The sequence below is a fragment of the Doryrhamphus excisus genome, chromosome 22 (assembly GCF_030265055.1).
Source record: "Doryrhamphus excisus isolate RoL2022-K1 chromosome 22, RoL_Dexc_1.0, whole genome shotgun sequence".
NCBI classification, from domain to species: Eukaryota; Metazoa; Chordata; class Actinopteri; order Syngnathiformes; family Syngnathidae; genus Doryrhamphus; species Doryrhamphus excisus.
Genome location: NC_080487.1, coordinates 4,157,404 through 4,180,632, shown reverse-complemented (window position 1 = coordinate 4,180,632; position 23,229 = coordinate 4,157,404). Strand labels below are relative to the sequence as shown.

The window sequence follows — 23,229 nt, the reverse complement described above, 5'->3', positions numbered from 1 at the left end:
ACTTTTTATCGACCAAAACCGAAGTTTGGCTACATCCATAACATTCGATCTAAAACTACATAACATTTGAAACTATTAATATTCACTTCTCTGTTTTGACTCCCTACGAAGTTGTAACGAAAATAGAATTAACTACGAATACAACTTGAAGTATAGGTACGGATTAAATTGAACGTGAATACATTCGAAGCTAGAATTTACATGGGCTGGAAAAGTCATCACGGTGACGTCACATTCTAACGCGGGATGGGAGGATGGAGTCAGGCGCGCTGCTAATCCTCAAACATTGCAAATCTATCTTCACTGACGTGTGCCTCCACCCTCTTGACTCACGCGGTTTTTTGTGGGAGTGTGAAAATCAACTTTTGGATTTTTTTCATCATTTTAAATCAATGTTGCTCTTAAAAGTAATCACATTAATAGAGATAGTACAGCGCATGATGGACAAAGCATTTATTTGCTTCAATGCAAGATGTTTAGAATGTGAAAGTCGATTCAAACTTCAACGCTGTTTGTTTTTTTGGGGGGGGGGAAAAAACATGGCATGTCAGTTTCAAAGACACTGTTCATTGTGAACAGGACAACACCAATCCCGACACATTTTCACGTTACACCTATTAACTTCTCATCAGTGATCATTCCCAACCAATAAGGAAGTCACTTATTGATCAGAGAGAGGGTGGGGGGGCGGCCCGCCTCCAGCAGCAATACACCACACACACACACACACACACATACAGTATGTACAGTATTGTACACAACGCACATTCACAAGTCAAGCCGTTACAACTCCGAGCAACACAGGACAAGGAAAGGGAGCGTTATTTAAATCATTAAAAGTGCAACATAAAAAGTGCAGCAACTACAGTGGAGTTTCCAAAGTTTTGCTGGTGTATGATCTAAAAATGGGCATGATCGGGCACAGAGAGTATGAGCGTGTAAAAAAAAGAAAAAAACATCTTTACGATTACATTCAGATGACGTTGGCCTGGCCAAGGGAGTAGGGCTTGTCACCGGTCAGACTGTGGAGAGCTCGCAGCACAATGTCGGGCATGTGATCCGCAAGCATCCTCGGACTGATTAAAATACTCCGGAATGCCATTTCATTCGACCACTCGGCACGGTAACGAACCTGGGATATACATGATCTAGAAGAGAAGAAGATATTTCATGACATATCTCATATTCATTCATATTTGAAAAGTGTTTTTCCTCATCCTAAAACACAAAAAAGTGACCTGGATGCATACGTGATGAGGTCTGGCCATACAAGTTGGCTCAGGTCCGGGATAATGCAAAGCAAATGTGTGTAATTTTTTTTATTTTTTGTTTGTAGAATATGCAGAGAAGCCAATAAAAACCAAGGTACTGGATGAAAATGGCCCCCTGGAGCTGCCCTTTGGAGATCTTGCATATTTCAACTTTTGAGGCAATTTTTTCCCATAAATTGTATTTCCTCATAATTCAGAGCCTCTAAAGTATAATGTACAGTACAGCTGAAAAGCATGAGGAAGTGTGTCCAAAATGGTGGAATAAATAAATCAACATCAATGGCATCAATACATCTGTGACAAACCTGCGTGTTGGCCCGTCTTCCGTGATATGCAGAACACGCCCGGGCAAGAAAAGAGGCAAATGTGTTGCAGTGTGGACAGGAGAATCGTCCGACGCCAAGCTCTGATAGGACGTCGAATGGCGGATCAAAAGTGATTCCTCGCCAAGCAGTGGCTGACTCAGCTCCTGCTCCCTTTTGTTCTCCATCTCGGAAGGGAAGTCGTCTGGGTCTCCTCCAAACAGTTCATACCAGCATCCCTTCAGCAGGATGCGATACTGCAACACAGCGCGTAGAAATAACAGCTAGTGATTTTGGCAGCCATTGTGCAACCAAGCATAGGTAACAAGGTTTGCTTACTTTGGGTTTATTGCAATTTGAGACGATCTTGAGTATTTTTCGTTTCAGATCCTCCATATTGGGAAGACTCAATCTATATAGGGAATAAAGACACGGCTAAAGTAGGGGACAATGATGCAGAAGTAAACACGTGTGCATGTGATAGCATTACACAGGAGTGATTTTCATTCAGGTATCGACAAATACAGACAGTTACCGTGGAACCAGGTCCTTTCCAAGAACGACTGAGACCACAAAGTCCTTGGAGTAGTCAGTTAAGGCTTTGCTGCACATACAATGAAAAATAAGACAAAAACTTAGTAAGAACAGTTGTATGTTGTATGTATGCTATTACTTGACAATGACTATGCTAAACACGATCTGCTCAGTACAGTAGATCCCCAACTATTCACTCATCACTTTTTCCTGCATTTTCCCTGCTTTAAATTGTAAATAATTACTTTGAGCGTTCGGGAATATGGCGCCATCTGCAGGGTAGAACAAGAGCTGCAGCTACAAATCTAGCCAAGGGTGCTGAATCACTGGTCAATTCACTCAACACTTCCCAGGAGGATGCTATGACAAAATGTGATGTTTTGTAAGTACGATAATGTTTGCATGTGAATGTTCCTTAATGTGTAAGACGCCATGTTTAATAACAGTGAGAGTCATATTATTGGCTTTACAGCAGGGGTGTCCAAACCCATCCATTAATACATTTTCTATGCGGCTTATCCACACAAGAGTATACTGGAGCCTATCCCAGCTGGACTGGTCGCCAGCCGCAGGGGTGTCTAAACCTTTTCCACCAAAAAACAACAAGAGTTCTGAGTCTTTACTGTAATACACACCAAGGCAATGAATGCACCTCAACCAGGAGTGTCCAAGTGACATTGTTTTGAATTCTACAATTACATTAAAACAATACGGCAATACAATATGCAGCCTCGAGTAAAAAGGTTTGAACACCCCCGACTAAACCATCAGTAATGAACCTTGGTAATGAAATGCCAGATAACCAGCTTGTGTCACCTCAGGAGTCCCCCTGGTGGAGAAAAGGCATAACACTTCAGGGTCGGGAAGGAGTTCCGCAATTGGATGGCCAGAACTGCTGCTGCACCAGCACCCAGGCTGTGGCCAGTGATGACCAGTTTATAGTCCTACAACACAGTACAAAAAACATATGCTTACATTCTTTCACAGTAAGAAAGTTGCTGAAAGTTCTCAACCAGTCATTGACATTTACTTACTGGTGCAATGGAGAAAGCTTGGTTCAGGATTCCATCGTTGACCAGCTTTCTGTAAATGTACGATGCAGCCTGGCTGATGCCCTGCAACACCCAAATGCTTTAACATAGGAAGGTTTAAGCAAAGGGAACCTTAGTTTTAATGGATTGAAGGTACTTTGTGAGCATAGCAGGCTCCAGTCACGCCGTCTATGGGGAGGTTCTCGCATTCAGCTGAAAGGTCTGTCAGGACATCCTGCAGGGGAAACAGTGTTCACTTCTATTTTTGCATGATCAACATTTTAGTCTCTGTGATGGCTATTTGTGGACAGTATACCTTAATTTAGAAAAAAAAGAAGTGAAAGTAATAAATGGATTTTTTTTGCATTTACCATAAAGCAGCATACACACACAATGCACAATGGTGTAACATAGTAGAAATGATTTAAAATGGTACAATGCAATATATTGTCTTTTTTGTCATTATACCTTTATCTTATGATACCCCTGATCAATTGATATGCTGTATCTAATTCCTCACCAATACCTCCACTCACCTTCAGTGATAGTGTTCCTCTGACAGCCACTAAAATGGCCTCCCGCTTATGATCCAGAGCCACAAAGAAGGGTATCTCATATATCTGCAAGAAACGTCATCACTACTATGACGACAACATAAAAACACTGAAGTTCTCCTTGTTGGAACTCTTACCTGATTGTGGAAGCTGACATAAATGAAGTCCCTGTACTGCAGTCCGGTGCTTTGCAGGATGGAGGAAAAGTGACATCCCATGTGGTCTCCCCCCACAATGTCATACTCAGCCGCGCGACTCCTACAGCTGGAACATAAGCGTAATCTTAGCACCAAATTAGCAGGCTAATCAGGAAACAAAACCACATCATACCAGTCTCCGCTGAGTTTGCAGGGCCCGGTGAGAAGGTTGGAGTAAATGTACAAAGGCCAGCCGTAGGCGGCAGCGGCAAACTGCATACAGTGGGCGGCTTTCTCCAACTCTGCCTCCAGATCTTCTTCCTATAGATTATAATTCATCTTGAGAAAATACCATCCTCACATCAGCTCTGTTGAGAGGCGGAGCGAGTACGTACAATGGGAGAGGATGGACTGTGATCCACGGTGACATCGGGGTCTCTGCTTCGCTCCAACTTGTCCTGTTCCTGGTGCAGTAAAGCCAAACCGGCGGCAATGTCACTGGGAACCAAGTCTGTGTCCTGCAGTTACAGAATGAATGGCATCAGACTGCTCAATGCCAAATAAGCCCCTCTACCTGCCCACACGCACAACCAAAACTTTAAATTATTGTTATTTATTCTAAATTATTTAAATTATTTGTACAAATGACTGTTTACGCTGTCCATTGTTGTTCATATTTGATGTAATCTATTTATTATCCACATTATTATTTATTATTTATTATTTATTATTTATTATTTATTATTTATTATTTATTATTTATTATTTATTATTTATTATTTATTATTTATTATTTATTATTTATTATTTATTATTTATTATTTATTAATACAACTTTTATGGTTTATTCCAACAATTCTTTGCCTCGGGTCAAATGTTTATACAGCATAACATCCCGCTACAACAGGGGTGTCCAAATTGTAGCCCGCTGCATATTATAAAAATAGAATTTTAACAAGAAAAAATACAGTAAATTAATTTAAACACATCACATGTGTATGCGCCACTGGCATAGCTAGATGAAGAAATATATATTTGTAGTAAATAGTGTAAATCATTTTCAAACCAAGTATATGACAATAAATCATTTCCCATGGTCCCATAATTCCCTCTTTAAAAAAGTGCTCACAGAATGATTGGTGTAAAGAAAGCGAAGGTGACCCTTACTGAGAAGAATCCACTGACGAGCTGTGAAATGCTGGAGAAGGCTGCTCTGTGGCTTTCGTCCTGCGGCAAGCAACAGCACAGCAGTCGAATCCTGCTCTCCCACACTTTGACAGCGATTGAGCGCGCTGTGGAGAGGAACTGAGTTCCCCCGCTGCTCTCCAAGTGTCGTACTCCCAGTGGCTCCATGGCAGCGGGCAGTGGGCGGGGGTTGCCCAGCGGGTCAAAGACGAATATGACACCCAGAACCGTGAAGAGGAGGATGATCCAACTGTCGTGACAATGGAGTACTACTGGTCAACAACTGCAGAAGCTATTAACTGCACGACAAACGTTCCTACCTGGCAACCACTGCTGCGATGACGGCACCCACCGTCGCCGGGTCGCAACCTTTGCCGTCATCGGACACCCAGACAGCTCCCAGACAGGCCCACACAAACTCGGGGATGTACAGGAGAGCTCGCAGGTAGACCAGAGCAGGCATGGACCGCCGTGCTCCAGGGTTCGTAATGGTACCTGCAGGCACAACGATGAACGTTGAGCCACAGACGGCCTCATGTAGTATGTCTTTTGTAATAATAATCCTAAAGAACGGCAGTGCTTTGGATGATGTTGTGGGGTCTTTTGTGACCTCTGGATGAGTCATTGTTGCACTCTTGGTGTAATTTTGTAATTTTCTAGGAAGGTTCCATTTGTGGATAATGGCTCTCGCTGTGGTTTGCTGGAGTCGCAAAGCTTTAGAAATGGTTTTACAACCTTTTCCAGACTGCTACATCTCAATTAATCTCAGTTATGTTATGTTTACAGGGCGGCACAGGTTCAATTCCACCCTCGGCCATCTCTGTGTGGAGTTTGCATGTTCTCCCGGTGCATGCGTGGGTTTTCTCCGGGTACTCCGGTTTCCTCCCACATTCCAAAAACATGCTAGGTTAATTGGCCACTCCAAATTGTCCATAGGTATGAATGTGAGTGTGAATGGTTGTTTGTCTATATGTGCCCTGTGATTGGCTGGCGACCCTCTCGCCCAAAGACAGCTGGGATAGGCTCCAGCGACCCTTGTGAGGAAAAAAGCGGTAGAAAATGAATGAATGAATGTTATGTTTACAAAGAGCCATGACGGTTTGGATTTTATCTAATCCCTTAATTAAAAAGTTTAAATTAAAAACTGCATTTTATGTTGTCACTGACTAATATTTCAATTTGGTGCTCTATAACATTTAACAAGTATGACAAACATGCAAAAAAAATAGAAATCAGGAGCTTTTTTACCTTGAGCGCTGACGTAAACAATGACACACAGCGACATGATGATGAGCGCCAGCACCGCCAACAGTCCAACCAGGTAGATGTGAAGGACACCTTTCCCGTTGCAGTCAAAATGACCCTTGTGGTAGGTGTACAGGATCATTGTGCCAATCCACCTAATTGAAAACATCAGTAAAAATAAATAGTGCATCTGGCAAGTTTTCACAGCATATTTAAATAGATTTTTTTAGACTTGTTACAGCCTTACGCCATAATTGTTTAAATAGCTTTTTTTGCTTGAAGATTCAAAACACAATAATATGAAATAATATGCTTCACACACTGTCCGAGAGGATGCAGGTGTTCCTCCTTTAAAGCTGGTTAACTGTCAGAGGATGGCGCCGCTACCCAAAGATAGGCATGCCAAGCTTGTGGTATCATATTCAGCAACATAGCAACATATCGTGTTGCATTTAAGGGGTATTGTGTGCAGAGTTTTGAGGGGGGAAATGAATGGAATCCAAATTGGAATAAGGCTGTAACGTTAAATAATGTGGAAAAGGTGTATTCATCATTCATCAAGAGCAGCAGTGTTAAAACGTCTCAATTGCAACAATGACGTTAAAAAGTGAAATAAAAATAATTTTGAATCATACATACCAAACTACACGGACGAAGAGTTCAAATGAGCCAGGGAAAACAAGGTCATCACTGGCGATTCCCCAGCGACGACCAAAAACCACCATTCCAGGCATTTTGGGATTAAAGGGATGGAATTCTGACAGGGGGTGTCTCACTGCTACCAAATCTCTTCAAATGGCACTTCAGGCCATTCATGACTCAACTTCCTGAAAAAAATAGTGTTACTACATTGTACAATTCCTCTGTTGCAACTGGATCTGTCTGTACACGCCATTTACAAGCAACACATAACGCTGTGGTACGGTAATGTTAGCCAAAACGTCCAGCTACAATGTTTAGATGGAGGTAGCAGTACGCGACCACTGTCCGAATCCTTGTGTAGCTGACACAATAACGATATTAAGGTGGTTAAAGGGTGTTAGCGGACTTACTGATGTTACGTGACTAGCTTCTTAGATTGGCGATCTGCAAATACTAAAAATAAATCTATTCCGAGAAGACCGACACCAAGATATCTACATTGGTTGATTTGGAAATGGTGAATGAACTTACTTCAAGGAATTAATCACAAATAATAGGAGGAAGAACTGACTTGTTTTGTCCACAAACCATGTCCATTCCGCTGGTTATGACGCCCCCCAGCAACAAAAGGCAACTGAAATAGTTCCACATTAGACGGTTTTCATTTTTTGCAGTGGATCTGTCGCTCGGCGAATAATATGTTTTGTAATTTTTTTAATGGACGCAACTGTGTTGTAAAATAGTAATAATAGTCAGATAAATGCTATGGAAAAAAAATCAGTATTTGCGTGAAGTCAGGTATATGACCATATGATCGACGAGCAAGTCACAAGAGGTTCCATGGTGTAATGGTTAGCACTCTGGACTCTGAATCCAGCGATCCGAGTTCAAATCTCGGTGGAACCTGAGTTTTTTTTCATTTTATTTTATTCTACATTTTATAGCTGAATGCATTCTACAGTTTACTATTATTTTCAGTTATTAGCACTCGACACAACCAAGTGAGCTACACGAACATGTTAACAGTATCGCCTGTAAGCTGCTGGGTTAACCTCAGTGACGTCATAACATCATGGCGGCATACATGACGAGACGTTGTTATTTTCTGTGCGGTAATATTCGTTCAAGTGTAATTATTCCGCAGCCTTTAAAACAGGGGTGTAGTCGAATAAATCTATTAAACATTGCTACACAACCGAACGTAGGCTACGGAACCCGGGGGACTGACAACGAGGTTAGTCAAACTATAATTCGCTCTTCACTACGAAGAAATGAATTTTTCATTTTGTTTTGTTACACATCAATTTGTAAACAACTGTGTGACTAGTGTCATATAAAGATATGATAATACAGATTACTAAAAACTTGATTCGTTTCTTTGTTTTCATCTTTGTAGGACACCCAGGTGCACATTCCATTGGGTAAATATTCCATACCAACTAAGACAAAAACAAATTAATGGGTTCCTCGGTTCGGTTTGTCCACATTACCTTTCTTCCCTTCAGACCGTCTGACTGTGTCTTACAGCAGAAGTAGTGGACCTGGTGGTCAGCATGTCAATAAAGGTACTTAAAAGTTTATTTTTAAAAGATTAAAACTAATATTATTATAGAGTTGACACTGCCTGTTTATTCAATCCACAGTCAACACAAAAGCAGAGATCAGATTCAGTGTATTAGCAGCAGACTGGATCCCTCAAGACGTCAGACAGAAAATCCTGGAAAAGGCTAGTTTGCAATAATGATTCCAATATTCATGTGCAAATCGTGTTTAAAAAATATGCAATATTTCTACTGCAGAACAGAAACCGTATCAACAAGGCTGGCGAGTTGCTTGTAACCTCAGAGCTGAGCAGGAGCCAGCAGAGAAACGTCAGTGATTGTTTACAGAAGATCTCAGCCATAATTGCAGAGGCTAGCGAAAAACCACATGAAGCCACACCAGATGATATCGCCATCAGGGCATCCAGGTAAGAATGCTCGACATGCAGTACTTCTTCACAGAGAACAGCTGTAAAGATTATCAAGGTGTGTTTGCTGGGATAAAGACATGATGGTTTATTACTGCAACCTTGAAGCAACACAAACAGAGGAACTGTGTTCAAACCTTTGAGGAAATATGCTATTATCTTGTTTTGTTGTTTTCATTAAATATCTTTGATGGGGAACATTTTTTGCAGGCTTGATAAAAGAAACAAGGAACGACTCAGACAGAAGAAGATTAATTCAGCTACCAAACAGAGCAGACAACTGTAGTCCCACTGATGTCTTCGTGTATTTATTTGTAATAAAATGTTTTGAAAAATGTCCATGTGTTCGTAATCTTTCTCTCTACCAAATAGAATGGCTTGAAACAATCCAAAAAACAGTGCATACTATACCATCAATGAATGACTTGTCATTGCAACCATTTTATTTTTATAAAATTTATCAGCCGTAAATAGTAGACAAGCATTCAAAACAAAACCTTTAAACACTACACTGTACTGTAATTTTAGGTAGGTAAGAGTAAGTATGTACAACTCTCGAAAAGTAATACACACAAAATAGCAGAGGATGGTTTCGATCCATCGACCTCTGGGTTATGGGCCCAGCACGCTTCCGCTGCGCCACTCTGCTTCCGTATAACTCTGTGAGTAATATTGCACTTTACCTACAGTTTACCCTACATGGATATGGGAACGTTTGTGTCTAAAAGTGAATATGTGAGTATTTATATATTGGTATTGGCGAATTCCTCCGAAATACGACAAAAAACATTTTCATGTGTCTCAATGGATTAAAATATCGACCACGAAGGGACTCGAACCCTCAATCTTCTGATCCGAAGTCAGACGCCTTATCCATTAGGCCACGCGGTCATTGGCAAACTGTGCCCCAATAGGATTTATAAACACAGTTAACACAGAGGAAGGTGTTTACGACGATTTTTTGTCCCAAGGTCCATAATTCTATTTGACAGAATTAATGTAGATTAATTTTATCCAATTGCAATTAATGTTACTTTTTCAGTACATATCTGAAACCCACGTGAGCAAACCATATAGGCTATCGTAATGTTGGCTGAATAATAAAACGGCAGTACGGCTGTAAACAAGTCAGACTTGTATTCGTATTCATGGCAGAGCAATGAATAACTTGAAAACACCCTCTCAATCATTTCTTCTTCTCCTATCGTCCTTTGATGCTCAGCATCATGGTTAGTCGCGCTAAATTGTCCCACATTGTCCCACTTTCTCACCGCTTCTGTCCATCTTTCGCCAGTACCCGTGTATCCCATTTTTAGCCACCAGAGCCTAGCTGCTTCCGCCTTCATTAGCATACATAATCATTTAACCAATCACGAACGATGACGACACTTCCCATCACATTGCTACATTGTTATATTTATGTATTGTTAACATTACAAACAAAAAATCACACTAGGGAATAAATCACCGGGCATAGAATTTGATGAGAGCCCAATTGTAGTTTTTGCTTTAGTTTTGTTATTTTGCACAATTTACTTGATTTTGTTCAAACAATTTTAAAAAGGGAATACGAGAATAATGGTATTATTATGTTGATATTGTTGCATTGCAGACCTGAAAACCACATCACCATCAAGTTGCTGCAGCTGCTCGCTCACCTCAAAATAACAACAACAAGTGCAGTGTAAGGCTTTATTACCAATAGGCTTTCACTGAGTGACAACAATATGAATGTGAATCTAATGTGACAAGATGAATATAAAATGTGAGTCACAATAATGGACAAATACAGAATATATCGTATAATAAAAAGTAAAGCACATAACATATGACGACATTTCTTAGTGTCAAGTTACAACGCTGGGAAAAAGTTGAAGAGAATAAATACAGAAGTAATAAATGCTGAATATGCGCATGTCCCAACTATAAAAAATAAAACAAAAACACAAGTTGGGAACAGTTCCCCCACTCGTGTACTTAAAATGCACTTGAGTTGACACATCACAGGTTTAGGTTTGATTTTATCATCAGATTTCAATGATTTTGACTATTTTCCAGACTCATTTAGCTTATGCTGTGGGTGCAGGGGTATGCTTTCAACACAGTAATAACATTCATTGTAGCAAAGCTTCATACAGTACATAGGCAATCACCCAAACAGGGCTATCTCATTGGGAAAACGGGTCATCTAGTAAGGCTCCAGTAAGTGTTAGTTGAAGATAATATACAAATGATGAAATCCGCCGTTAAAAGCAAAACAATGCTTAATAGTTGCCATTTATAGGGCTAGGCGCTTCAGAATAAGTATATGTCATAAAGAACTGACTCACAAGACATTACGGCATCACATGACTTGTACGCTTGTTTGGAGGAGCTGACTCCAAGCCAAGGCGTTGTGAAAAATAATCGTCTGAGAAGATTGTTACATTTCTTCGAGTGCAGCTTTCACATTCTGTTCACACGCCATCAAATATCCCTTAGGTTCACCACCAACTTCTGCAACTAACCATTCACATTAATCATTCACATTAACCATTACAGAGCGGTATTGTCCTTCATACCCCTCTAGTAAACGACTTGTGCAAAAGTGAGCGAGTTATCATCAGACACGGGACAGAAAGCGTATTGGAACATAAAAATAAGTAATAAGTATTTCTATTTTTCAATTTGAGTCACTGTAGAACAAATGTTCCATTAAATAAAGCAAAAAACTGAGCTGGTTGATATTTATGAAGATGCTGTTCTAACTGGGCCTTGGGTCCGCACTCTAATTAATCCATGGTTAATGGATGACACAATTAATCGACAACTATTTTGGTAATCGATTAAATGTTTTTTAAAAATTCATTCATTCATTCATTTTCTACTGCTTATCCTCACAAGGGGGGTTGCTGGAGCCTATCCCAGCTGCCTTCGGGCAAGAGGCGGGGTACACCCTGGACTGGTGGCCAGCCAATCACAGTGCACATATAGACAAACAACCATTCACACTCACATTCATACCTATGGACAATTTGGAGTCGCCAATTAACCTAGCATGTTTTTTGGAATGTGGGAGGAAACCGGAGTATCCGGATGCAAACTCCACACAGAGATGGCCGAGGGTGGAATTGAACCCTGGTCTCCTAGCTGTGAGGTCTGCGCGCTAACCACTAGCTAACCATGTGCCGCCCTTTTTAAAAATTTAAATATGTAAATATCTTGTGATCATTTCCTTAGTCATGCATGAAAACGGACCTGTTATCTTTGCTTTGAAGCCCAAACAAGATATTCCCAAACAAGATATTCCCATGTGGAAGCGTTGACTTCATAAAACAGTGATGGCCACTTTTGCCTCTTTTGTAACCGTAGCTGTGTTTGCTGCATATTCACTTGGTCCATCAACGGCCGAATCTGGTGTTTGTGATTGCTGAATAAAAAGGCAGAATTTTATAATGTGTTTTTTTTTTAATCCAATTCATTGATTAATCGAAAAAAAAATAATCGACCGATTAATAATTGTTAATTGCAGCCCTATCTCTAATACTAAACGCCATTCTAGCTACAAGACTGAACTATGTTGATGTTTTTCCACAGTAAATACATTATATACTGATATTGTTGACACTTCACTGCTTACTAGATTTGCCCGATTTGCTAGATTTACTGGATTTAGCAGCTTTGGTAGCTTTAATATCCATCTTGGTTTTCTGGATCCGAGAGAATATCTCCTTGAAGAGAGCCTTGTACTCTGGAGTGTTCTGTCCCAGACGCTTATCCACCGCCTCCACTTGCTTGCCAATCATCTCAATGGCCTCCGGTGTTGAGGGGGACTGGGTGGGGGTCGGTGGCGGCGCAGGGGTGTGGCCCATGGCGCAGTCCTTCATGGAAGGGTCCCGAGAGACGGGTCGGGAGGTCTGGACCCCGGCGTGACAGAGGCTGTCCTCGTTGCGTCGACATTTTCCCAACAGCTCCTCGTATTTCTCCAGTAAAGCGTGATACTGCTCATCCACTTCCCTGAGGATGGACATGCCTCGCTTCCTCACACTGTTGGCGTGGAGAGCGTAGCTTCCTCTCCTGCGGCCGGATGCATCCCGAGCAACAATGGCGTTGAGCGCAGTGTCGCTGCAGCTTTTCCTCACAGGGTTTGACTCGGGAAGCGTTTCCCCACCCACGCCGGTTCCTCCGTCCGCCTCTTCTCTCACGCCTCCTCCCGTTTCCAAGACATCACCCTCCAGGAAGGTGTCAGTCTCCGGGGTGTTGTTGAGAACGGTCTGGGTGAGTGTGACGCCGTCATCTTCGTTTCCAAGGAGGAAAGTTCGGGCGCGGCGGAGCTGCTGCAGCTCCTGCAGCTCCACCTCCAACTCCCGCACCCTCGCCTGGCAGCTCTCAGCATCCTGGGAGAACAAACCCAAATCACGTTGAAACCTCTTTCAAAATAACAGCGGTGATGGAGTCGAACAGTCACCTGCACACGTGTTTGCAGACGAGAGAAATCAGCGAGTAGCAAGTTGCACTCCTTCTCCACACCCTCTCGACGACCCCTCTCCGTCCGGATAGCCGCTCGTAGAGCCGACACGGCCTCCCTCAGGTGCTGGTTCTCCTCTTCAAACGGCTGACGCTTCGCCTCCACAGAGAAGCTTTCAGCCCTGCCCACCACAAAGTCATCCTCGTACCTTTTACAAACGCATCACAAATACAAATAAGTACGCCTAAAACAGCATGTAGAATCCAGGACTTTTATGGTCCAACCAAATGGTTGTGTTATCTCTCCACAAGCAAGACAGCCATACCTGGGTGCCGTGCAAAGTTCCCTCAGGCAAGGGAAGGAGTGAATGGTCTTGCGTCTTTCCCTCTTCTCCCTCTTGACTCTCAGCTTTTCCATGGAGCGAAGCTGATCCACCTGTCCTGTGAGGGACTCCACCTGATTCTGCAACGTCTCAATGGTCCCTGTTAACCTGATTTAAGAAAGGACACATTCAAGGAAAACTGCACTTTTGTTGGAATTTTGCTGTAAATAATGTAAATAAGGCGGCACGGCGGTGGAGTGGTTAGCGCGCATACGTCACAGCTAGGAGACCAGGGTTCAATTCCACACTCGGGCATCTCTGTGTGGAGTTTGCATGTTCTCCGGGTACTCTGGTTTCCTCCCACATTCCAAAAACATGCTAGGTTAATTGGCGACTCCAAATTGTCCATAGGTATGAATGTGAGTGTGAATGGTTGTTTGTCCATATGTGCCCTGTGATTGGCTGGCGACCAGTCCCGCCCAAAGACAGCTGGGATAGGCTCCAGCACCCCCTGAGACCCTCGTGAGGAAAAAGCGGTAGAAAATGAATGAATGAATAATGTAAATAATGTACCCACTAATTGTCTCACAATCCTTATGTTAAAAGTCAACGCACATGTCTCTTTTCTGCGTGTTCTGAAGATATAAAAACAGCTAAAAAAAAAATAATGCACGTAATGGGACACACCTATTCCACTTATACAAAGCCAGAAAATGTCTCACATAAGGATTGTTGGCTGACGGGCCAAATGTAGCAGACTGATAAATAAATGCTGTGGAAGTGAGTGAAGGCTTTACCTCTCGATCTTTTGCTGCGAGGCCTTGCTGTTAATCACAAGTGTTTGGTTGGTGCGTTCGAGCTCTCTTGCCGTTCCATCCAGCTGCTCGTATACTTTTGCATGCTGCTCATTCATGTCCCGGAGGACTTCTAACTGCTTTGATAGGTACTGCATGATAAACACACAGACACACAATAAGGACCCCTATAGTCACATTTACACTCATATTACCCAATATAGTATATATAATCAGACAAAACAGAGCATTTAAGACATAAATAAGACACATTCTCATACCGAATATTTTCATAGAGCCCAAACAGCCTGCTTATGGCATTCTAAATAACATTATTAGAGCTCTCTAGACATGAAATAACACCCCTATAGTCACCTTTACACTCATATTACCCAGTATAGTATATATAATCAGACAAACACAACATTTAAGACATAAATAAGACACATTCTCATTCATGTTTGTTTCAATAAATGTCTTCTGGACATGTGGACAGGAAGTGAGGCCGGGGATTCTGAGGTGAATTCTAGCTAGTGCACGGCCACAACAGTGTCCTGTGTTGTTATTATTATTATTATTACGTGGATGACGAACATTAATATTGTTATTATATTATGATTGTGCCTGTTGTGCAATAAATAACAAAAGCCTGTCATTAGAGATCAAGTCTGGTGTGTGTTACCAGTGACACCTAGTGGCCAGTGCAGTGTATTTCACTTCATTTAGAACATCAACACCAACCATCTCAGGTCTCTGCTTAACAATAACCACAATATAAACAACCCCAAATGGAACCAAAAAAGGTTCAAGTGCTGGCATTTGATCCAGAATGTGAGAAACATGACCGAAAAACATGCTAACCGAGGTTCCATTGCATATTGTTTTATTTTTTCTGGATGTTTTTATATTCTATTTGTCTCTCGTCTATTCCCCCCAATCTATTCCCGCTCTCCTACCTCAATTTCTTGCACTTGCTCTTCATTGGTGATGTACATCTGCTGCAGGGAGTCCTCCAGCTCCTTGTTCCTTTCCAGCAATGTTTTTCCAAGCTCCGCAGCCAAGTGCAGGTCTAACCATGAGAAGGGTTAAGGGGATAGTATGAATAAATCATATCAACACAGAGAAAGAGCAATAAGGTGAGAAAGATTAGCATATTAATTTGAGTTGAGAGAAATTATGAAAAATAAAAAATATAAAGGAAAATAAAAAAGGGTGCAGCAGCACAGTGTTGCTGAACTGCTACTGTGGTCTGTTTTAAGTCAGGTCATCTATCACTTTGCCTCACTCATAACTAGAGCACCAAGTCATATTTTTAGAAAAAATTATTTTAAACTAAAACAGATGTATCAATTTATCGAACGATAAAAAAAACAGCTGGGTAACTTTCTGTTAGTCTATCTGCGCTACACAGGCTGGATGACAAGAGGGTTCACTCTGCAGGTGTCTGTGCGCATTGGCTCTACATGAAATGTACACAAAAAAGAGTGAGCATCTTCTCGGCTATTGAGCCTCTTTGTGCCCTTAGCGTGGCTACACAGTGCTAGCAGTTATAAGCAGACACAAATAAGAATCAAGTTTGTTAGCTGAAAGTCCAAGATAGAAATAAAGTAAGAAGAACTGCATTGAGATGTCATAGATAGAGAGGAAAACAGCTGAACACACACGAGACAAGGCAAAAGGCCTACCGATCAATAGAAATAATTGCATTAGAAAACATCACAATCAATACTTGCCACACACACTCAGGCCTCAAGCTTGAAACGATGGCGCTAAAAGTCGGGCATGATTTCTTATACGTTGTTGTCGTTTTAATGAAAGCGTCTTTTTTGTGTTAATCGAGATATTTCAGATGTTTTTGTACAGCCCTTCTAAATAATATCCTATATCTGTCAAAGCATGATGTTAAAAGTCATTGCAATGACCTTTATGGGTCTTTTCTGTATGATTTATCAACATAAAATATGAGTGATTGGTAAAAAGCAGCACTAAAAGGGAAACCATGGAAGCCTGTGGTGAGATTCAAATCAAGTCTGAGCTGGTACAGCCCAGCATTTGCTTCTTGGACGTCAGCCAGTAGAGGCTGGAAAACAACACAAAAGGCTCAAACAAAGACGCTAATGATATGTTTGACTCGCTCTTGTTTCTCTGCTTTTCCATTTGTAAACACTAGCAGGAATTCCAATGGATCACACCTTCAGTAAATTAGCACATTGAATGCATTTACAATCTTAGTGTTGTGAAAAAGTGTTTGCCCCCTTCTTGACTTCTTATTTTTTCTAGTTTGTCACACTCAAATGTTTCAGATTATCCAACAAATGTAAATATTAGTCAATGACAACACAACTGAACACTAAATTATATTTTTAAATAAATTACTAAGGGAGAAAAACAATCCAAATCTACATGGCCATGTGTGAAAAAGTGATGTCACCCTTAGCAACAACTGCAATCAAGCGTTTGTGATAACTTGCAATGAGTCTCTTCCAATGCTATGGAGGAACGCTGGCCCACTCATCTTTGCAGAATTGTTGTCATTCAGCCACTTTGGAGGCTTTTCCAACATGAACCCTTTTTAAGGTCATGCCACATTATCTCAGTAGGCTTCAGTCAGGACTTGGACCAGGCCGTCCAAAGGTCTTCATTTGGTTTTTCTTCAGCCATTCAGAGGTGGACTTACTGCTGTGTTTTAAGTGTGTGCTTATTTGAATTTGTTGAATGATCTGAAACATTTAAGTGTGACAAAAATGCAGTCCTTACAAGTCATGGGCACTGTTTTGCCATCACCAAATAAAGTAGCATGTTAACAATATAACAATAGATTCAATTTGACAAATACAATGACTGGACTTTGATGTTTTTAAATAAAATAAGACCAATAAGACTTAGCCACAAAAGAGTGCTGCCATAGCATGCAGTCAGTGAGTCAGATTCAAAGGGAAACGGAGGTTGTATAGCTGGAAATGACATAATAACAACCGGGAGATTTGAATACTTTGGATGGGGACACATTTTACTCAGCACATTCACTGAAAATTTCATCTACTTTTAAGTCATCGCACTAAAGTCAGAGTCAAGTCCTGAATCACTGATGCCAAAGTCCAATCAATTTGCAAGTCTTCGTTGATATTCTTAAGTCGGGTCCAAAGTTATCAAAATTGCCTTTGCTGTGTAGAGTAATAAAACTAAATAATGAACTGCTGAACTGGACAAGTCTGTCAGTCATGTAAAAAGCTCTATTGATTAATGAAACATCCTGCAGAAAATGCAAAGTGCGTTGTCATAGCGCAGCAATGCTTCCACAAAGTCTGTAACTGAATTCCATGCCAAAGCAAAGAAAGGTCCGCATCAGCATTGATTCACCTTGAAGCGTATAACTGTGATGAGTTGGCACGGTGACTGACGAGGAAAGTGGAGTTAGCATGAGAGGACAGTATTTTGGAAAGGGAAATATCATCTGTTGTACGTAGAGATATCATAAGACGAATACACTATGGTGCAAAGATATCACTTTGTGTATTGCTCATGTTTCTGACTTTTTCATAAAGTTACTTATCAAGTACAATAATGCTTGAAAACATTGACATTTTTCATGTGATTATTCACTTTGACCTTTTAAAAGGTTGAAACCCCATATTATAATTTAATTATACATATATACATATACCATTCTTCTATGTACTGCACATAGTATGCAATGTTGTGTATTTAATTGCTCATCACCAGATATTTTATTGTTATACTCTACCCTACTAACATGAATGAATGTTGTATTTGGCCTCATAATTCATGCTGCAATAACAACACTACACCAGTCCAAGTTTAAGGCTAATAAACAAAACTGATGATGGCAAATGCTTAACATAAATTGTTAATACTAACCGAAGAAGATGCTAGATCATGTGGATTAAATGTGTCATGCTGAGACTGAGTCTTTGTTATGTGCATGGCAGCTGACTGGCCGGCCGGCCGGCTCCAGCTGCTTCCTGCCGGGATGCTGCGGCCAAGAAGGAAGATCTTACCCTGCTCCAGGTCCCGCTGGTCGTACCAAGGCTCTTCTTCTTCGGTAACGAATTCATCCATTGTCCCTGAGCTTAGCATGTGTGAAGAACTCCGACGTGATCCTCCTCCAGAAGGGCAGCTCCTGTCTTATTCTTGCACACTACTGTGGTTCCTGTTTCCGTCCTCTCCTCGGTATTTCCTCAGTCCCTCCCACATCCTCCCTTGTCTCCTTCTCATCCCCCACCGCCCATCCCGACCCAGAGAGTCGCTGCTGCTGCTGCTGCTGCAGAGACGTGGCAGAGATGTTGCAATAGGGATGGGCGGGTCGATACATATATCAACAATAGTGATAACAATGGCATGCAAATTATATGAATCAAAGCCAGTTGTTGTTTAGCTTATTTTTCCCAAGCAATTGTATGACAGCCGCCCGGAGCGTCATTCAAGCCAGAACCGCCACTGCTTGTGTGTTATAAAAGGGACTAATTGCTTTATTTTGTCGTTAAATTGCCCTAAATTGTTGTATATAATCAATATTTTGTTTTCTTAAAGTCGTTGTCCTGTGTTTCATCCTAGAGCTCGAAACATGTATCGCTAGTATTTACCTGGTATCGAACCGATTCCACACTTTGCAGTATCGCCCACCGCTAGTTACAAGAGCGGCGCTTCCGGTCTTCCTCCTGTTTGCAGCGCTCGCGTTGCCTTCAGGTACTGTTCGTAAATCCCCAACACAGTGTAGGGCAGGCTCAGCCACACGTGCAACATGATAAATGTAACATCCGTACAAGGTGATTAAACAAAGAGTCTATCACACTCATTTTGTGATATATAAAAAATAAAATATTTTTCACATTTTTCACACACTCAATTCTAAAATCCCATCTGTAGCAAACAATTTGCATAAATCAATGTAACTTATTATTCAAACATGTTTTTATGTCACTCTGAATCACTGAAACCTCCAATTGAATACATTTTAATAATGTAAACATATTAAATAAGGAATTTGTATATTTACAAGGAATATTGCTATTCCAAAATGTTGTATTATTTTGTATTGTGTTACCTTTTCCACCTCACTCATTATACTTTCTCATGATGTGACAGTAACTTAGTACATTCAAGTACAGTCTGTAATCAACAGATGCACCAGCACATGTACCAATTAATATATGGTTATAGCTTATACATGCATGTAAACAATCATTCTATCAACATTAGTGCAGTTGTCACAGTCGGGGCGTTGTGCCAAAGCAAAGTGGATCTAAATGCAGGGAAGCAGGGAGAAGCATGCATAGTAAACCCCAAAAAGGTTTAACACCGAAAACACCGGACAAGCCAAGATACTAAAGATGCACGCAGATGCATGTGCAAACCATAATGAGCTAAATGGGAAATTTGCTGTACTAAACGTCTGCCCTGGAATACATTCTGTTGACTGGACAAAGGCAATGGAAAAAAATGCAACATGAAAACTCTCTAAAGCTGGAGTGTGTATTTGGAATGCGCACTAAAACATGATTTGCTATTGCTGGCAGATAACAATTTGGGCAGCTCTGTCTCAAACTGGATTTACAGCCCAATGGGGGACAAAAAATCTACTGGAGGTTCTGATTTAATATTTAGTATCGTTTTGACCACCAGAGAGCATCCATAGGTTAAGAAAAGGAACTGAAATTGCATATTTATGGCAGCATTTATGGAGCTGAAGGTCGACAGGTGTCTCGTGCACCTAGTCCAAATGCCTTCTGACTCCTGGTGAGGTGTTCCGAGCATACCAAGCCAGGAGGAGACCCAGGGGGAAAACCTCCAACATGCTGGTGCAATCATGTCTCACAATTGGCCTGGGAGCGCCTTGGTGTCCGGAGCCCCCTCGGCCTGTACCATTCTTGTCATTTTAGCATGAAGACTGATGCATATTTTTGCCGGAGCCTATCCCAGCTGACTTCGGTGAGAGGCCAATTGCATCCGTTCATTTTCTACTGATGCCGATTTCATAACCTTGATTCTAATATTGCATTAATGATGCTACTGACATTTTTTCCAAAGTTTTAGTAATTCTGATGATGATTTCAGCTTGATACAAATATGGCAATAATGATGATACTGACATACATCAGTCATCAGTTTGATACTAATATGCCAATAATGATGATACTGGTATACATCAGTCATCAGCTTGATGCTAATATGAGGATAATGATGCACACAGAACTACATTATGTAGAAACCTCAAGAGCCGTACGTTTTTGTCACTGCAAGTCCGCCATCTTGTGTAGTACTACCTTGTTCGTTTGCGACTTTCGACGTTTTTACTGATGGTTTCTGAAATTCTGGATGCAATTAGGGCATTAAATGCCCTACTGTTCAGCTGTAAACTACCTATATATGCCTACACTTCTGCCAAGTTGTGCTACACAAGATGTGCACTGAAGCACTGCACGGCGGCGACACCGCGCTCTGAGTGTTGTGTTGTTGTGTCCGGGTGTGAGCTTTCTACATCTTTCTAGGCTCTGAAGACATTTAAGGAAATAAGCGATAGCCATATGTTACCGTTACATTTCAACCACAAGGAGGCCTGACTGGCATCAGCCCTTACAGAACATATGCCAGGCCTCTTTTCCAGGGAGTTAATACAAAGGGAGCCATTGTTTTCATTTTGCGTTAAAACAGATTGGCAACAGAAGATCCAAATTAGACTATTGAGGGAAAAGTCTCCAGATGAAACTGCAAAGAAACGCTGGAGTCAGCTGTTAAGACACCAGATGGATTTACACAAACATATCACCCCCTGCTTGTTTTAAAAGTACCATCGTCTCCACGGCGACGGAAGACACAAAAAGAGACCCTGTTTCAGCTGGTCTCTGGCAACCAAGAGGGAGGAGGGAAAAAAACGTTGAATGAGTGCTCAGATGTACAGACACTGAGGGGGCGTGTGAGCAGCAGTGAAAGAGTCATTTTGGGAAGACGTGTAGGAGGTAAAAAAAGGGGGGAGAGGCCAGTGAGAAAGAGGGAGGAGAGAGGACGCACACACAAGTAGCGAGAAAAGGAGTCAAACGTGGACATTGCTCTTGGAGGAAAAAGTTCATGCAACTGTCCAGAAAGGCTGCTGAGCCTCTGAAAGAGTCAAGCATTCAGCTCCAGTCTCCAGCTAAATTGGAGCAAGCAGAGTTGATCAGCTGGAGTAAAAAACAAACAGGAGGAGCAAGAAGAGGGGGAAGGTGAAGTGCTGAAGCAGAGGTCTGCTAAATATAAGAAGGTCAAGTTTATGTGCAACGCAGTTTGGGAGGACTGGAAACTGTTTCCAGCTGTGGTAAGCATGTATTCCTATATATAACTTTTTTTTTATTAACAAACCAAAGTGCAGGTTACTCATATCCATAAGCATAGTTGGGTGATCTTAATGGCTGTGGCAGGTGGTTTATATTTGGACAACTTTCACAGACAAAATTCAAACATTAAAAAACACATCCATGAGCAAATGCATCAATTATTGTCAACTGGCATACAGTAGGGGTGGGCATATCCACACAGGGCCCCTGGGTAAAATAATTTAGCTGTCAGAAAATTATTAAAGTAACAGACAATGTAATCTTCCTTATTGATTGATCACTCCCCATAGGAAAATGAAATGGTTTGGTCCACTACTACCTTCACTGTGCATCTCAACTGCAGTTCATCAGTAGCTGTGCAGAGCAAAGTGAAACAATGTTGTCAATGCCTAGTAAAATAAAGTTTGGCATTCAAAAAAAGGAAAGACAGAAAGGTGAGAGAAGAGTGTCAATATGTGACCCGCTTGTTTGTAGCCTAGCCAGTCTGTGTATCATAGAAATGAACCTGTTAGCTTAATGTTCACAATAAAATGTGAAAAGTGTTAGCGTTAGCTCATTTTTAACCAACATTTAATATTTTTGTTGTTCATATTATCTAACAAGGAAAATTATTAGTTTAGTTAGTTTTGATTTTCATGGTAAGATTTACAAAAATGTAAACTTACACCGAAATATTTAGCAATACTGTATGTAAAAATGAATGATTAAATGACACACAGAAATTAAGCTCCTGCGTCTTACGTTGCCTGGTTTACAGCGAACACTTCATGAAATGCCCGGATGTTGAACTTCGTCAATTTTGACGTGCTCGGTTTTTTTTTTAATTATTTTTCTAACGTAGCTAAGCAATGCAGTCAACTATCATATTAATCATCCGTACAAACATTCTTGACTATTCTCCTAGTCCTAACGCTAGCTTCCTTGCCCTAAACAAAGTTAAGGAGGGCGGTGCGATAAACTGAGACGGACGTCATATTTGATTGACATCTCTGTAAGCCAATGGCCATACGCTTTGAATGCAGACGTTTTGATGGGTCGTTTCGTCACACTGTATTTCCAAAGCGTATGTTCGTATTTACAGTCTACGTCTTAAAAAAAAAAACATTTTAAAATGCGGTGTAATTGCATTGACTAGTAATTTCTGTCACTGACTGATCATGGACATGTTAATTAAACAACATGGATTAAAAAAATGTTCATAGTATGAGTTGTGTTAACAAAAACTCATAAAGTAGTCACGTGGTGGATGTTCAGCATTCTATATGCATTTTGATTTTGGTTCAACTACTTAAAACCATACTGTATAGGAGATATTCATTTAATATCATGTTTATTGTGGTTATTTGCAGTGATCTAGAATTGCACTGTATCATATGGAAAGCTGTTTTTTTAATGTTTTGGGTACCTTATTTACTGCATTCAAAGCTTGTACAGCCAGACCTGTCTCAAACTGTGGTGTTCACAC

The 23,229-nt window shown here is 41.0% G+C and overlaps 3 protein-coding genes and 2 non-coding genes across 7 annotated transcripts; 2 read left to right on the top strand and 3 right to left on the bottom strand.

The window, feature by feature from the left end:
• Nucleotides 1-445: 445 nt before the first annotated feature.
• Nucleotides 446-7,578, bottom strand: daglb (diacylglycerol lipase, beta). 3 transcript variants are annotated; one of them, XM_058061722.1, is made up of 16 exons: nt 7,433-7,578; nt 6,899-7,086; nt 6,263-6,414; nt 5,335-5,509; nt 4,997-5,264; nt 4,225-4,347; nt 4,023-4,150; nt 3,830-3,956; nt 3,675-3,758; nt 3,296-3,373; nt 3,142-3,222; nt 2,924-3,051; nt 2,109-2,177; nt 1,913-1,985; nt 1,577-1,830; nt 446-1,148 (listed from the first exon to the last, which is right to left on the bottom strand). In XM_058061722.1, the coding sequence occupies exons 2-16, from the start codon at nt 6,991-6,993 to the stop codon at nt 974-976; spliced, it is 2,010 nt and encodes a 669-aa protein (XP_057917705.1). In that variant the 5' UTR covers nt 6,994-7,086; nt 7,433-7,578; the 3' UTR covers nt 446-973. The 3 variants fall into 3 exon arrangements, with proteins under 3 accessions (XP_057917705.1, XP_057917706.1, XP_057917707.1); XM_058061723.1 differs by having other exon boundaries at nt 7,473-7,551; XM_058061724.1 differs by having other exon boundaries at nt 7,312-7,438.
• A 157-nt stretch (nt 7,579-7,735) lies between these two features.
• On the top strand, nt 7,736-7,807 carry trnaq-cug (transfer RNA glutamine (anticodon CUG)). The gene has a single exon. It is a non-coding gene; the product is annotated as a tRNA-Gln (tRNA).
• A 63-nt stretch (nt 7,808-7,870) lies between these two features.
• Nucleotides 7,871-9,205, top strand: mrpl58 (mitochondrial ribosomal protein L58). Its single transcript, XM_058061988.1, has 6 exons — nt 7,871-8,135; nt 8,298-8,322; nt 8,407-8,466; nt 8,545-8,627; nt 8,701-8,870; nt 9,081-9,205. Exons 1-6 carry the CDS (start codon nt 7,974-7,976, stop codon nt 9,154-9,156), a joined length of 576 nt encoding a protein of 191 aa, XP_057917971.1. The 5' UTR covers nt 7,871-7,973; the 3' UTR covers nt 9,157-9,205.
• Nucleotides 9,206-9,688: 483 nt separating this feature from the next.
• Nucleotides 9,689-9,761, bottom strand: trnar-ucg (transfer RNA arginine (anticodon UCG)). Its single transcript has one exon. It is a non-coding gene; the product is annotated as a tRNA-Arg (tRNA).
• Nucleotides 9,762-10,582: 821 nt separating this feature from the next.
• On the bottom strand, nt 10,583-18,625 carry LOC131109540 (cerebellar degeneration-related protein 2-like). The gene is made up of 6 exons (XM_058061676.1): nt 18,453-18,625; nt 15,390-15,502; nt 14,437-14,585; nt 13,643-13,807; nt 13,318-13,525; nt 10,583-13,246 (listed from the first exon to the last, which is right to left on the bottom strand). Exons 1-6 carry the CDS (start codon nt 18,529-18,531, stop codon nt 12,479-12,481), a joined length of 1,482 nt encoding a protein of 493 aa, XP_057917659.1. The 5' UTR covers nt 18,532-18,625; the 3' UTR covers nt 10,583-12,478.
• Between the last annotated feature and the right edge of the window lie 4,604 nt (nt 18,626-23,229).

Excerpts from the sequence above, each read along its gene's own strand:
- LOC131109540 (XM_058061676.1), bottom strand. The coding sequence starts at position 18,531 with ATGCTAAGCTCAGGGACAATGGATGAATTCGTTACCGAAGAAGAAGAG. Across the intron at positions 14,586-15,389 it reads AGCAAGTGCAAGAAATTGAG|TACCTATCAAAGCAGTTAGA; the intron begins GTAGGAGAGCGG and ends TTTATCATGCAG. Across the intron at positions 13,247-13,317 it reads GTCTGCAAACACGTGTGCAG|GATGCTGAGAGCTGCCAGGC; the intron begins GTGACTGTTCGA and ends TTGTTCTCCCAG.
- daglb (XM_058061722.1), bottom strand. The coding sequence starts at position 6,993 with ATGCCTGGAATGGTGGTTTTTGGTCGTCGCTGGGGAATCGCCAGTGAT. Across the intron at positions 6,415-6,898 it reads CTCTTCGTCCGTGTAGTTTG|GTGGATTGGCACAATGATCC; the intron begins GTATGTATGATT and ends GTTTTCAATTAG. Across the intron at positions 3,052-3,141 it reads AAGCTTTCTCCATTGCACCA|GACTATAAACTGGTCATCAC; the intron begins GTAAGTAAATGT and ends ACTGTGTTGTAG.
- mrpl58 (XM_058061988.1), top strand. The coding sequence starts at position 7,974 with ATGGCGGCATACATGACGAGACGTTGTTATTTTCTGTGCGGTAATATT. Across the intron at positions 8,136-8,297 it reads CCCGGGGGACTGACAACGAG|GACACCCAGGTGCACATTCC; the intron begins GTTAGTCAAACT and ends TCATCTTTGTAG. Across the intron at positions 8,628-8,700 it reads GACAGAAAATCCTGGAAAAG|AACAGAAACCGTATCAACAA; the intron begins GCTAGTTTGCAA and ends TTTCTACTGCAG.